The sequence below is a fragment of the Nuphar pumila genome, chromosome 5, assembly GCF_984573655.1.
Source record: "Nuphar pumila chromosome 5, dmNupPumi1.hap1.1, whole genome shotgun sequence".
NCBI lineage: Eukaryota > Viridiplantae > Streptophyta > Magnoliopsida > Nymphaeales > Nymphaeaceae > Nuphar > Nuphar pumila.
The window spans coordinates 8,298,715-8,314,548 of NC_143253.1; the positions used below are offsets into that span (position 1 = coordinate 8,298,715).

General features: G+C 36.1%; 1 protein-coding gene across 1 annotated transcript; it reads left to right on the forward strand.

The window, feature by feature from the left end:
- Window positions 1-10,008: 10,008 nt before the first annotated feature.
- On the forward strand, window positions 10,009-11,487 carry LOC149836673 (WRKY transcription factor 22-like). The gene is made up of 3 exons (XM_090005512.1): window positions 10,009-10,416; window positions 10,503-10,616; window positions 10,798-11,487. Exons 1-3 carry the CDS (start codon window positions 10,094-10,096, stop codon window positions 11,285-11,287), a joined length of 927 nt encoding a protein of 308 aa, XP_089861638.1. The 5' UTR covers window positions 10,009-10,093; the 3' UTR covers window positions 11,288-11,487.
- Window positions 11,488-15,834: the final 4,347 nt, after the last annotated feature.

Sequence of the window (15,834 nt, forward strand, 5' to 3'; positions counted from 1 at the left end):
CATCTGATGATTCAAGATCTAGAGATTTGGCCAACCGAATGGCTTCAAATCATGCAAGGATATGCTACACCTAACTTGGCAACCGGCCTAATTCAGTTAGTGGGTTAGGCTAGGAGTAGGATGGAAACGAGCCTGTGAAAAGCATGGGGATTAGATTCTATGAGCAACACGATCTGTTGGTCATGAAAATAAGAAAAGTGCAAAGCATTTGGTTCGCATGCATACAAAGTGCAAATTTGCAATACGTTTTTTTTTTCATATAGATACATCAAAGGGTGTTTGACCTCATATAGGTTGTGCCTTTTTCTTCCTTTCGTGTCCCTTTTTGTTTTGTTTTTAAATGATTTTTTTGGGGATAATCCAAGGGAAAACCCCATCACCGACCATACTGACAACATTGGTATTGGCCGAAGGCCAAGTATATCTCTGGCAACATGGCAAAATAAATGTTGATAATTCATAAAGGCAGTTACGGAAAGAAAAAAATGGAGTTTTTGTGGTTTGGTCATTGGTTGTCTATCTTAAAAAAAAATGGTAAAGATCAGTTGGTAAACTGTACAATCTTGCGTTTCCCAGTCACTTTGCACACACATACACAAACACACGCACAATTAGGGGTGTCAACGGGCTTGGTTTACCCGGTCCCCCGAACCAAACCCTATAGGGTCCAGGTATAGTGATAAATAAGAAGATCTGATTAAGGCCTGGGTCTGGACCGAAAGGTCCGATTAATATATGAACCTGGGTATAGTTTGTGAAATTTTATACCAGACCCAGACCTGACCCGAGTTCCGATTAAGACCTGCAATTTTTCAATGTAAAAATTATAAAAAATATGGTTTTACCGGGTATGGTCCGGGCTTGGTTCATGTAGTTCTTATAGGGTCCAGGTATGTTTTTTCTTATAGTGGATCCAATTAGAACTGGGTCTGGACCCGATACCATACCCAAAAATCTAGTCCAAGTCTGGTTCTACCTGGGTCCGTACCAAACCTAACCCGTTGACACCCCTACACACAATGCTTGGTTGGAACCAATCGTGTTATTGCAATTTTCCCTTTGAGGAAAAATCTTGAAATAAGTTGTACAAGATTGTTTTGCTCAAAAAATTCTCGGGAAAATTGTGGCATAATATAAACTTTTTAAGTACAGAAAATAAACAAAAAGTATAAGTTCCAAAGTTATATGAAATTTTAAAGATTCAAAAGAGTGTTGTATCACGTTAATACCATGATAAAATTTCAGTGTTCTAAATGAAAGGTGGTAATGTAATTGCAACTTTTGTGCTTTGATTACTTCTAAAGTATCACGATAGAATCACAGTATTTTCAAAATATCGCTGATGCCTGCAATTACAATATAGATCAGAAATTCATCAATAAAATGACCCCTGGATCCGGAAAGGGGACAAACGTAGTTCAGTATCAGTGAAGAGCATATGCTACCTTCCTTAAAATAATGTGCTACTAATTTTGTGGCATCAAATTTAAATATATTTAGAAGTCTTGAAAAGTTATGCTGTCAACCGTGGGCATTAATTTACAGCATGTGCAAGTGCCCTCCCTAAAATAGCACCCTAGTAACTTTACAGAGTTCAATTCAAACAGAATTTATAAGATTTTGGAAAAACATTATTCTGATGCTGCCATGGCAATCACAAGTTCAGATGCTTGACCTACAAGGGTTCCTGCTCATCTGATAGGGGCGACTTGGGAAAGTCACCAAGTTGACGTGGCGTAATAAGTTCGAAACTCACAGGTGGTGTCCCTTGCTGCAAGGTCGAAGCTGGCGGTACTCCCTTATGTGCAGGGTTTTACCAACCAGAGACCAGTCAATGTGGTGGTTTTTTTTTTCCTTGGACTATTAAAAAAAAAAGAATTCAAATGTTAGGGATTTCAGTTTTACATTTAAGGGCTATAACGTTTTTTCCCAGAGAAAGGCCCATATTTGGATAGTTCTTGCACCAGTTAGATGTTAAGAATGCCTTCTCTCTCAATTGTTGCCTGTTTGTTTTAGGAAAGAAAAGGAAACACCCTACCTGGTGAAAGGGCATGTGGTTTGAAAAACAACTATATGACAACCTTTCCCAGCCAAAGGGATTCCCCCCTGGAAAAAGGTTGGGCCCACCATGGTTCCACATGACCGACCAATTTCTTGCATGCATGCTTGTTTTATGTTCTGCTTGAAAATGGCCCTTTTTCCATGGGACGGGCTTTCTTGTGAAACAAAGTAAATGCTTTGTTACCTGAGAAAAAAAAATCAACACTTCTGGGGACTCTCATGGGAAATGTCTCTTTTTTCTTGCACTTCTGCCAAGTTTTATTATTAACCCTTTCGTTTAGAGCCTTTTGGCTTAGAAGGGTCTCCCTTCTCAAATTCAAAATCGCATTTCATTTTCTCCCATTCCATTTTCCAACGAGAACAATCAAATCACCAAAAAGTAAAAGGAAGGTCAAAAGGAAAAGGAAAATAGAGAATAAAATTTGATTGCATGAGCAAAGGTTGACATGCACGCATGATGTGAATGGTCCATCTTAAAAGCATGTCAATCAAGCTAAAATCTTTTGCTGGGCCACACTTGGCTTGGATTCCTCTCCTCTTTCTTTCTCTTTTTTATTTTCCCAGATGAAAAGAGTTATTGCATTAGGAAAGTACTTTCCTATTCCCAGAATCCAGGGAACCGAGAAGAAGTTACTTAATGACGGGTCTACTGTGAGATCATTATGCACTATGACGGGCATTATTATTGTTCTCAAAACAAACAATGACATTAAGCGCCAATCTGCATGGATCAATGTTGTCTATCGGTGGTGCGTATCGGCCCGATACCTATCATATCGCCAGAAAATCGATAGGATACTGACCTGAATCAGTTATTTGTAATAAATGTATAAATAACTTAAATTATTTTTTTAATATTATTTTAATAATTTTAACACATGTCACATTCTGATTGGCATGTATTATTTTTTGGCTGATTTAGAATGATACATCTGAGCATCGAATCGTTGATCAAACGACACAGGTCAGATTCTGATACTGACAACATTGGTATGGATTCATAACTAGCCTGACAAGCCCCACTGGAGCACGAGCAGCAGAGGTGTGGTTGTGAGGGTGATGAGATGAAGGCACCAGATCAAACCCTACTGGTACACGGCTGTGTCCTTAGCTTTCGGAGGTGGGGCTCTGTATGGATTCATAACTCGCCTGACAAAATATATCACGATATTTTAAAAAGTATCATGAAATTTTATTTTATCGTGATATTTATGCTTTTCAACAACGATCTCAAGAAATAATGGTCTTTTTTCTTTTTTTATTTCGTTTCAACTCTGGCCAACAATCCAAATAGTAGCTTAAAAATTTCATGCGCACGGCTGCACAGGTCTATGCAATCCTTTATCAAATAACATAATGAATAAATATTGGCTACTATCGTTAGTATTGTACTATCTAGTAGTCTCCACCAGTTTTAAACATTTTTTTTAAATGTTTTGTGGATCAAGCCCTACGTGTATGATCTAGATCGTTTATTTAGTTAAAAAGCATGTTTCGAATTGTGTGCTTGTGATGTGAACTCAAAAACCAACAGTGCACCATCGATTAAAATTTCATGGTTGAAAAAAGTGGGTTTATAATTGAATTAACTTGATCCAAGGCATTTTAACCAATAAATAGACTAAACTCTTATATAGGGTACCTCCCTCAAGAAGAATGAGGTTGGACGCGCCAAAGGCTTCCGATTGGTCCTGAACCGCCACTAAAGGTCCTAAAATAAAAAATTAATGTGCACCACTGATTGCGCGGGTGATCAGCAGTGCGTGTTGCTTCTGACATTATGAGTTCAACGATATGCCTCTCTCTCTCTCTCTCTCTCTCTCTCTCTCTCTCTCTATATATATATATATATATATATATATATATATATATATATATATATATATATATATATATATATATATATATATATATATATATATGGCAACTGAAATATGTTTAGCATGAATCAAGATTTTCATAGGTTTTTTTTTATTTTTATGTTTATATTTTTAGACATTTGGTTTTATAGAAACAGACTTGGATCATCCGATTACTATGTATAAAAAGGATCTTTTAAGGGTAGAAAAAAAATGGCTTAGAATTTTTATAAATATTCAAGCATAAAAAATCACATTTCTTGATCTTATTACGATGATCCAACAGTCCATTCCTAGAAAATGGACCATGCCAAACTGCAGGGTTAGATTTGCAAAAAAGAAAAAAACATGAAAATCTCAATTCATACCAGCAAACATATTTGGTTGGTAAACATATTTCAGTTTCCTTATATATATAATCACTGGAATATGAGAACTGAAAATATGAGCATTTTCAACACTTTTTTTGCAAATCCAACCATGTGGATGGGTTTGGCATGATGAATTTGCTAGGAATCAACCATTGGATCGTGTATTTTTAATAAAAAATTATGATTTTTTAATGCATTAATATTTATGAAGAATCTGAGCTATTGATTTTAAAGCCTTAAAAAAATCTTATTTATACATCAAAATCGGAAGATTCAAGTGTGTTTTCGTATGAAACCAAGCATGTAGATCACATCTGTGCGGTAAGATTCAAGAGAAAAGAATAAAAAATTCATAAAAATTGTGGTTCACACATTAGTTTTTATATTTTCAGTTATCATATTTTAGTGATTATATATATATATATATATATATATATATAGAGAGAGAGAGAGAGAGAGAGAGAGAGAGAGAGAGAGAGAGATTGGTAAGTGTGCACACATTAAGAGCAAAATGATAGGTGCTAAATGGGTTTTTTCTGCCCTTTCGGTGTTTTATTCAGAGTTTTGACCCCATAAATGTGTTGGGCATGGTTGATTTATGAGGAATCCACACCTGGATCATGTGTTTTCAATAAAAAAAAATTATATTTGGAGCCTCAAAAATTTACAAAGATTTTGGACCGTTGATTTTTTTATCCTTATAAAAACCCACCTATGTGTCAGAATAGAACACTTCAAGAGTTGATCCCTATAAAATCAAGTACATAGATAACATCTGTACTGTCATAATTTTAAAATAAAATGAAAACATGCTAAAAAACTCATTTAACACGTTCAATTCACACCTAACGTGTGAGCAGCTACCAATCACTCACATATATATATATATATATATATATATATATATATATATATATATATATATATATATATATATATATATATATATATATACACACACACACACACAAACTTGTGTTGGGCTGTTCATGTCAGCTCGTGGCCCAGTTTGTGCCCAACTTACAAAAATCGGGGTCAGTTTGTAATGCCTAAAATTTTTTAACCTTAATTATAGTTCAAATATTGAAATTTTGAGACCAATTTTTTCTTGATAAGTATAAGTAAATCAGATCTTATAATGCGGAAATGATTTTTAAAAATGGTTAAGACTTTGGGCATGGTTACACTAAAGATAACAATCAAATCAAAATATACAGGATATACACATTCCAAACCACGTACAATATAAGATTAAAATATGAAGAGTTTTAATTTCATTTCAAAACAAAGTATGAAAAAATACTTCAGTCTCTACATGATCAAGTACTTAAAACGAAAAGATCACGAATACCAAGATCACAAGGTAAGAGTGGACCCTCGAGGATGCAGCTCGACCAAACCTTCGTTCCAACTACTCATCATACATTACCTGCATTACCTGTCCCCCATAAAACGGGGTCAGACTCGCTAAAGTCTGGTAAAGCAACCCAAATTCAAATTTAAATGAAACATATCAAGCATTTAAAGGTAAAGATATATTATTCATCCATTGTCAACTGATAGACAAGGGAACAACGTCCTATGAGTCATTCATTTCAAGCATTCGAACATAAAGCATTTAAAAGCATTTCATCACTTAATATTTTATTCAACCTTAATTCACGTAATAAGGCATAATCTATATGCATTTAAGTCATACAAGTCATCACATAAATATAAATAAATAAATATATATATAAGACATTCAGATCATTGCATCATTTTCATATACATTCATAATTCTTATAAACAGTAAGTCAAATCACATTTAACTATTCCAACATGAAACACACGCACATACCTTATAAGTAATTTAGTTAGATATTCATGATATACATCAATCATGATACATAGGTGTGATATATTTACTCAGACAATTATAATGCAATCATTTGCAATGAAACTATGTAGGCGTGATGTATCATTCACCTAATAAGTTAAAACTAGTCATTTGTAGGCGTGATGTGTCATTCACCTATACACTAATATAAGCATCACAATCATAACCTCATATCAAGATCTAAAATCAATAAGGATCAGATTATTATATCTGAGTTTAATATATAATCATGATATAATAGAAAAGTTAAATCTATAAATTCATAACTGATATCTCAATCAACTCAAAAGATCATCACAATTCATCATAACATTTCATTTATTCATGATAAAGATTTACAAAATCCACGTCGGATCACCTGGTTTGAGAAATGTACAACCTCACAAAGAGTTACTGCCCTAGACGGATGGTCTGCCTGGTCTTAGACAATGCACTTCCTCACAAAAATATACCATCTTCGCAGGCTACACGCTCTTGGACAATGCACTTCCTCACATAGACTTACTGCTCTAGCCAGATTACCTGATCTGATCATGCACACCCTCACAGAGAATCCTTTGGGAATAGTTTCTCAACGGGTACCATATCCATTGAAAACTATTATAATACATGCATCAATACAATTGACCACTCTCAGGGTCGATAGCCATCAATGTAGGCATAAGCATGAATACAATCAAAGCATCATATCATACATCACTTCATATGACATTAAAATTATAAAATCATACATTTAACCAACAAGACTTCATGAACCAAAGTTCACTATTGAACTTAAACATTTATCGCATGCATTCATAATTTCATTTCATGTGGCATTTAAATTATATCATACAGAAGCATATTATCCTACACATCATATCATCACCACAAAGAACATTGCACTTCATAATTGAACCTCGAAGCATGCATAAACAAAATATGAGTTCTATGCATGCATACGTGAACATGCATATTTCATAATACGAAGCAACTAAACCCCAACATACATAACTCCTACGTAGTTCAAGATTTATACACACGATAAAAGTCATATGCATTTTTCACCACATGAATCGATATATCACCTTAGATATAATTATGTAAGGGTTGGTCAAAATCTCATTGACCATCCTACCGTACATCATACGCATATATTTCTCAAGCAAACAAGACATACAAGTTCAAAACAATTTATAACATTCGCATATTCTTCCATAGAAGAATAAATGAGTACATCATATGACAACAATATATATAACATTCACATTATGCATCGAACACGACTTATACATATCCATAGTAGTTATATGTGCACCATGTATCAAATTCATACAAACACACAAAGCAACATAGTATGCACAAACCAAAGTATGATGACACACATTGCGTATATATTATATATTCATAAGTGCATGGGCATTCAAACCCACACACAGGTGTACCTGCAGCAAACACACTCCATATTTCGCTAACTACAATCATGACAAACACGATATCTGAATTACAATCACAAGAGTCTTAGATATTCATAACTAAATGAAGTGTGTGAGCATAACTTATATTTGCAATTTATTTAAATATTCAATGCAACGATATCATGCTTACACAATTAGTGCCTAAACATGCTCTCTACAAGTTCAGTTAAGGTATTTTACCTTAATAATGTGAAGAACAATGAATCAAAACTCAAAAGATCGAGGAGTTTCAAAGTCTGCAAAGACTGCTACCCAAGCAATACAACGAACCCTTTGTGTGCGAGATCACAAATGCCAAAAACTCAAAAAATGCCAACTATGACAAAATTAGCCAAAAATATCAAATTACCTTATAAATCATTACCAAGAGCCAAATAACACACAAATACACTGCAATAATTTACAAACTCCATCAAAAATATATTTAAATAAATAATATATATATATAGTGATTTATAGCTCAAAATAGTTCTATAAATGCAAATTATACCCTGATTGGCTTGAATGAACAAATGAATATGTAATAAATAAATAAATGAAATTCAAAAGCTAGAAACACATTTCTAATTTGAAGATAAAAAGAATGAGTTCTTTATTTATTAATAATCCTTAAAAATTACGAGTTTTATACAGTCTAGGCTCCAAAAGCTCAGCCCAAGTCTGGACCAAACGGGCCTAGCTAACCGTGGGAAACACCCGACCCGATGCCCACCTCTAGTTAGTAGTGGATGATTGTAAACTAATGGCATTATAACCGCATGATACTGCATAGAAAATGAGTGGCGAAATTGGTTGGACTGGACCATAGTAACGAAAGTTAAAAACGACAAAATATCAGCAGTAAAAAACTTGAGAGATTTTGAAAATTTTCATAAATCTTGCATTTTTTGGCAAAATCTTTGCAATAAAAAATAAATTAAAAATATAAAAATTTTATTTTTATAAGAAAATATAAAATAAAATACATTTAAAAATAAAAATTTCAAGGGTTTTAATGATAAATATCTGTTAAAAATGTAAATCTCATGATATTTTTTAAGCTTTAAAATTTTCACGAGAAATTGCCGTTTTAAAATTTCAAGCAATTTCTCACGATATTATCCCGAGTTTTTTATAAATCTAACTATACTTGTCACAGAGGACTGGACCACAGGTTTTTCGCTGGATTGGGTGATGGATCCTTAGTCTTTTTAAACCCTACCAGTTATACCATTATACCACTGGGTTTTAAACCTGCAACGTCCCAATAACGTTCACTAGCTGATCCTACGAGGGGCGCCCCCGTTGATACTGGTCCTCCGTCTTCATGAGTATGGAAGTAAGCAACGCCATTTTTATAAAAGCTCCACCGCCGGAGCTCGTGGGGCCCACTGGGAAGCGCGCGGGGCTCCTCTGTCATGCAAGTTGACGGAGCCCACGTCCTCCCCCACCAGCCACCGATGAGTCGGTGCCTCAATAAACCTTGCGACCTAGTGGTTCCCACCTTTAGGACCCACCGTTCCGCGATGAGGACGCGTCGCCGACTGAGGGATGCCGAAAGAGACGGAACGCTGTCAGCTTTTTCTTCCACGTGGAACTCCGTTCCTTAGAATGAGAGTGAGTGAGAGGGCTCAATGGTCGTGTTTGTCTCGACTCGAGTCAGACTCGTTGTAGAGAGAGAAACAGTCTCAAGAGAACCCAGACGAAGAGAGAGAGAGGTTGCCTACTCTTTGTTTGACTTTTAACAAAGTTAAAAACCAAAAAAGTCAAAAAAAACTACGCGTAGAAAAAGTCGACGCCCTCTTTTCTCTCTTGCCAGTTGCCATCTCTCTCTCTCTTATGGCTTGTACATAGGGGTGTGTCAACGGGTCGGGTCGGGTTGGGTTGGGCCGGGTTTGGTTTGGATCTAAGTGAAATCAGACTTAGACTTAATTTTTGAGTATAATATCGGGTTCAGACTTGAGTCTAATCGAGTCTATTATAAAAAAAACCATACCCATACCTGATAAAAATTAATACATGAACCAGACCAATCTAAAACCAATTTTTTTATCATTTTTACATTGAAAAATTATGGGTCTTAATCTAAAATCAGGTCAGATCCAGATCTAATATAAAATTTCAGAAACTATACACGAGTCCATGTATTAATCGAAGGTCTGAACCTGGGTTTTAATCGGGTCTTATTATTTATCATTATACCCGGATCCTATAGAGTTTGGTTCGGATCGGGTTTAGGTAAACCCGACCCCTTAACACCACTACTTGTAAGTTTTTTTTTAAAGTGCCCATAGATTGTAAGTAGTAAACAATTAAAAAAAACGTAAAAAAAATGTGCTCTCTCTTTCTCTCGTCACGGTGTATAAAACGGAGCACCTCGCCCTCGTTGCCTTGCAAAGTCAGCGCCGTCCTTTCTGCTGCTCCGATTCTCTTTGCTCCCCATCTCTTTCTCTCTCTATCTACAGCAGCGGCTGCAGCAAAGGAGCCATGGACGATTGGGATCTGCAAGCTGTGGTGAGAAGCTGCTGCAACACCGCCACCTCCTCCTCCTCCCTCCCCATCCCTGACCCCCTCTCCCTCTTCTTCCCCTCCTCCTCCTTCCTCCTGGACGCAGCCGATCAACACCAAGGAGGCAACCTCGCATCGTTCGCCGACCTCCTCTCCTCCGCACCATCCATGGAACTCGACGACCTCTGGAAGCCTTTCTACTCCAAACAGCAGCACCAGCAGCCTTCTTCACAAGACCAGCATAAGCCTCTCTCCCTCTCTGGCTCCGCCTCCCATTCGCAGCAGACCCGCTCCAAACGAAGGTACTACAACACCACCACCAAGAGAAAAAAAAAGAAGACAACGACTCATAAATTGAGTTTGCTTTTTCTTCTTCTTCTTCTTGCAGAAAGAGTCAGCAGAAGAAGGTGGTGTGCCATGTACCCGCCGAAGGGCTCTCTTCCGATGAGTGGGCCTGGAGGAAGTACGGCCAGAAACCCATCAAGGGTTCTCCTTATCCAAGGTTTGTTGCCCTCCTCAGTCCTCACCATCATATTTTAGACCTGCGGTTGCAATTGCAAGCTCTTATGCCGTAGCTTCCTGATCTCTTAGATGACTCAATTTGTTGTGTTTTTTACTAGTGTTTTGAAGCCAGAAAGAAAAGATTGTGTATTGATTTGTTATCTTTTCTTGTTGGGGAACAGAGGGTATTATAGGTGCAGTAGCTCGAAGGGGTGCTTGGCTAGGAAGCAGGTGGAGCGGAGCAGGACGGATCCGGCCATGTTCGTCATAACATACACATCGGAGCACAACCACCCGGTTCCCACCCACCGGAATTCTCTCGCTGGAAGTACCCGGCAAAAGTATGCGGAGAATCCGGCGACGACGACAACAAATGTCATCCGTTCCAGAGGAGGTGATGCTAATGGTGCGTGCTCGCCGACGGGTTTATCGCCTACGACGCCATTGACGGCAGCCATGGAAGAAGCGAGCAAGTTGCAGTTTGACGACGACGAGCCGGAGATGGAGGCGGGTTCGGTTGGGGAGGAGGAGGAGGTGCTGGACGAGGGAGACCTGTTTCTCGATCTAGAAGGGCTCCTGGACGACGTGTTCGTGATGCCGGACGACTGTTTTCCGGTGGGATTTCCGCCGTTGTCCGGGAGCAACGCTGCCACCACCGCCGGTGGGAACTGAGGCAGTGGGCCTCTTTGTAGATCTCTACTGCTCCACAGGCAGCGTCTCTCTGTTTCAACCAATGCTTGTTTCTTTCTTCTTCTTCTTTTCTGTAAAAAGTCCCACAAATTTCAGACAGGGTCTTGTTCTTTGTCCTCACAATTGGATCATGGCAAAAGTTAACAATAACCAATTTGACATGTATTTTTTTTATCTTTTAATATTCCTCCATATCTCTTTCTCTCTCCCCCATCTTATTTTCTCTCTCTAAAAACTACCATCTTTCTCTCTATCGAGCTCAATTTTTGAATTCATTATAGTCAACGATTTCTATTTAGTTTTAATTGGAGAAAGAATCCCGTTGGGAAATAGTCAATGAGGACCAGCAATGGTGTACAAAGCTTTGCCTGCTATGCAAGAAATTTATGAAGATGATGCTAGGAAGGTATAAATATAGTAATTTTTATATAATAAATATATTAATTTTTATATTGGAAGTATCAGGTTGGAACTTCCTTTTCCATTTGGGTGACAGTTGTTGGCATTTTATATAATAGAGGGTGTCACTTGGGATGCTTTGGAGATCACATGATCCTTGCATTCACTATCTTTCTTTCTTTTTTTTCATGGTTGCATTAAACTACTTTTTGTATATTGACTTAGGGTCGGGGGACTAGTATAATTTCATTTTCTTATAATTTATGTAAAATAATTGTTTAGTGGAACTTGGGCCCAAAAGCATGTGTGAGGATGACAACTTGTATGCATGTGAGGATGATAGCACGGCTTAATTAGGGGGTGTCAATGGGCCTTGTTTATGCGGATGGATCCGAACCAATCCTTTTTAGGGTCCGGGTATGGTGATAAATAATAAGACCCAATTAAGACCCAAGTTCAGACCCGAAGGTCCAATTTATGAAATTTTATACCAGACCCGGACTCAACCCGAGTTTCGATTAAGACCCACAAATTTTCAATGTAAAAATGATAAAAAAATATGATTTTACCAGGTATGGTCTGGGTTTGGTTCATGTAGTTCTTATGGGGGTATGGGTATGGTTTTTTTTTATAGTGGACCGATCAGACCCAAGTCTAGACCCGATACCATACCCGAAAACCAGGTTCAAGTCTGCTACCACTGGAGGCTGAACTAAACCCGACCCGTTGACACCCCTAGGCTTAATGTGATCGGACTGCCCGTTAGTCAACTGGGTCAATGGACCAATCTTCAATATTTAGAAAATGTATAATTTTGTTGGGACATATTAAAAATAATACAATCTTGACAATTGTATATTTTTAAAACATCATTTATTTTTCAACTATTGTGATTTACTTAGTAAATTGTGCAAACTTTATGCGGATATGAGAAACGAATATGCATTTTTTTTTAAAACTAAGTCATTAGGGGTGGCAATCGGGTCGGGTTGGTAGGTCGGGTCGCGTCGGCGGGTTAGCATACCTCAACACGAACCCGACCCGTTTATTAAACGGGTCGGCTGTGGCAAACACGAACCCGACCCATTTATTAAACGAGCAACCCGACACGACACGGTTAACCTGTTTAATAAACGGGTCAGGTAAACGGGTGGGTTGGTGGGTCGGGTTTGGGTAAACAGGTTGGCGGGTCGGGTTCGAGTAAACGGGTTGGCGGACGGGTCGGGGTCAGGTAAATGGGTTGGCGGGCGGGTTGGAGGGTCGGGTTCAGGTAAATGGGTTGACCCGCCCGCCTAACCCGTTTATTAAATGGGTCATCCGGGTTGGCGGGTTGGCATACCCCTAACACGAACCCAACTCATTTAATAAACGGGTTAGGCGGGTCGACCCGTTTACGACACGAACCCGTTTAAGCCAAACCTGAACCCGGCTAAGAAGCGGGTTGGCGGGTCCTGTAAGATTTTTCCACCCCTATAAGTCATGAAGACATACTTTTTTATTTTTTAATTGATAAAAATATAAATTTTGGGTTTAATTATAAACATTATTATTAAAATATTTATTACAATAATGCAAGTCGTGTCACCCACATGTCGTGCTGTCACCTAGATATAGGAGCCAAAATAGCATGTGCTGTGACATATATATCTAACATGTTTTTTAAGGATTTCATTCTGATATTACCAAGATATTGACATTCTTTTCAAGTTTTTAAATTAAAAAAAAATCATGTTTTTATATATTTTTATTAAACATTTAATTTTATCCACAATGATGCTTGCAGAAAACATTTTTTATATCATGAAAATTATCTATTAAAAAAACTTTCGATACCGAGATTCGTGACAATGACTTGGACTATAAACTTTGGCTTTGAGAACCTAACACCCACTTAATTCTTTGACGTGGACAAAGGTGAAGCCCTAACGCTAAGTTTTAATGGAAAAATATGTTCACCCCTTAGACTTTTGTTATATGGTGAAACTAAAACTTGGGTTGACGAATCATCTCATCTTCATGAACCATGAGGGTCATGGCTATGTAATGTAATTGGAAGGTTAGGTCACGTCAGGTCACCTTGAACCATGGTATAAACTTGGGCACATAAGCAAGCAGTGTAATACCCATAAATTTTTTATAGTTATTAAACAAATAAATGATAAACTCAATGCATATAGATAATCTTAGTTAAATTTTGTGGACAAAATTTCTTTAAGGAGGAAAGAATATAAAACCCATAATTTTTTGATATTTTATGAAAAATAATATTGAATTAATGCTAAAAATATTATTTGAGATTAAGATAAGAATTAAGTTATAATTCAAACATTTATTAGGATTCAGAATAAATTTTCAATAAAGAATTTATTCTGAATCAGGGTTTCAAATTTTTAATCGGGTTTGGTTCGGATTTAATAAATATGACTCAAATATTATAATTAGACTTGAGTTTGATTCAAATTTAAATTAAGACTTAATCGAATGTTAATTCAAGTTAAAAAATATAATAAATTATATTTTTGTTGAAATTGAATCTATGATTTTAAATTTAGTTCAGAATACATGTGATTCTTCAGGGTATTTCTAATATATAAATAATATTTTTTATAAAAAAAATAAAAAATTATAAATTAGCCAAAGAGGACTTATAAAAAATATCTTATGAAAACTTAAAATTATTATTTATAAAATTCGCATTCAGAATCGAATCTCTGAAAAAGATCAAAATTTAATAAAATAACTACTAAATTTCACCAAAACAAATTTATGATAACTCGATATGTATATAATGTAAATTCAATAAATTTGAATTTAGTTTCATGAGTTTGAAATCTAATCTAAAAAAAAAAATAGAACCCTAATTTGACTTAACTTGCTTACTTGGCAAGCAAGTTGAGAAGATCAAGAGATGCTGTTATGAAAATTAACTTAGACCTATGATCAAGGGCTAGGATTAATTTCAGCCCCGATCCAACCCTAAGTGTATAAATAAAGGAGGGGTTCACGCCCCCCCCTATTTCTTTATTTTATTTTTTCTAAAGTCTCTCTCTTATTCCAAGAAGCCCCTCTTTTCTACTCCCAAAACGTTGGGGTTTTCACCCTTGGCTCAGTAAAGGAGGCTTTAACATTTGTGAAAAGAGCGTAAGAAGGTCATGAGTGAGACCATTGTTCATGCAGAATGGTTGGTTTACGCAAGAAGAGCAATCTACGCTCGTAGGATCAATTTTCGTCAAAGAGGTAAGAAGAGAGAGAACTAACATTGTTAATCATCCTTATAATGACCTATATTTATAGATGAGCTTAGACAAGAGTCTCATCTCTAATATAAGAGGTTAATATCTATTAATTTATTTTATTAATAAAACAACTAAATAAATTATAAGTCCTAACTTATTAAATTTTGAAATTAACTAAGCAAGAGAAGAAAAGTAAGGACTTCTTACCTTGGTTGGGCTCTAGTAATGTGTTAACTTATCGGGAGGCCTACAAATCCAAAGACGTATCAGAATTCGATGTTTAAATAGTCGATTTGATATCCCTTGAAACGTAGATCATCGTGGTGGTCTTAGATTTAATCATACATAAATGGATCGATAAGAAAATTTAGTTGACATTGAAGAACGTTAAATTTTGTCCTACAATTAGGCATAAACTTTAGTCGATGATAAAATGTTCAAATCAACATCAATTTGGGCGTTTAAATAGTCGATTTCAATGCCCTTGAAATGAGGAATGTCAAAGTGTCTCTCTGATTTAATAGATAAGCCACTTATCAGCCAAAATTTTTATCAAAATAATAATGATATTTTTTAGAGCGTCTGACCCTATGGGTCGAATCCAATGATATATGATTTAAAATATCCTGAGCTATATCCAATCTAATCTATCCCTAAATTGATCTAAATGTTATGGATTATATCCAACTTAATTGGGTTTGATCCAAATATCATTAGTTAGATCCATTACCTAATTTAAGGTCCAATATATTTTTTTTTATTTATGATTAAATTTTAAGTTCATGCCTAATTAAATAAAAATGTAATTCTTTACAAATTCAAATATGAAATTAGATGAAATGACATTAAATGACTTTAGATTAGGCTTAAATGTAAATAAATTTCATCCATAAA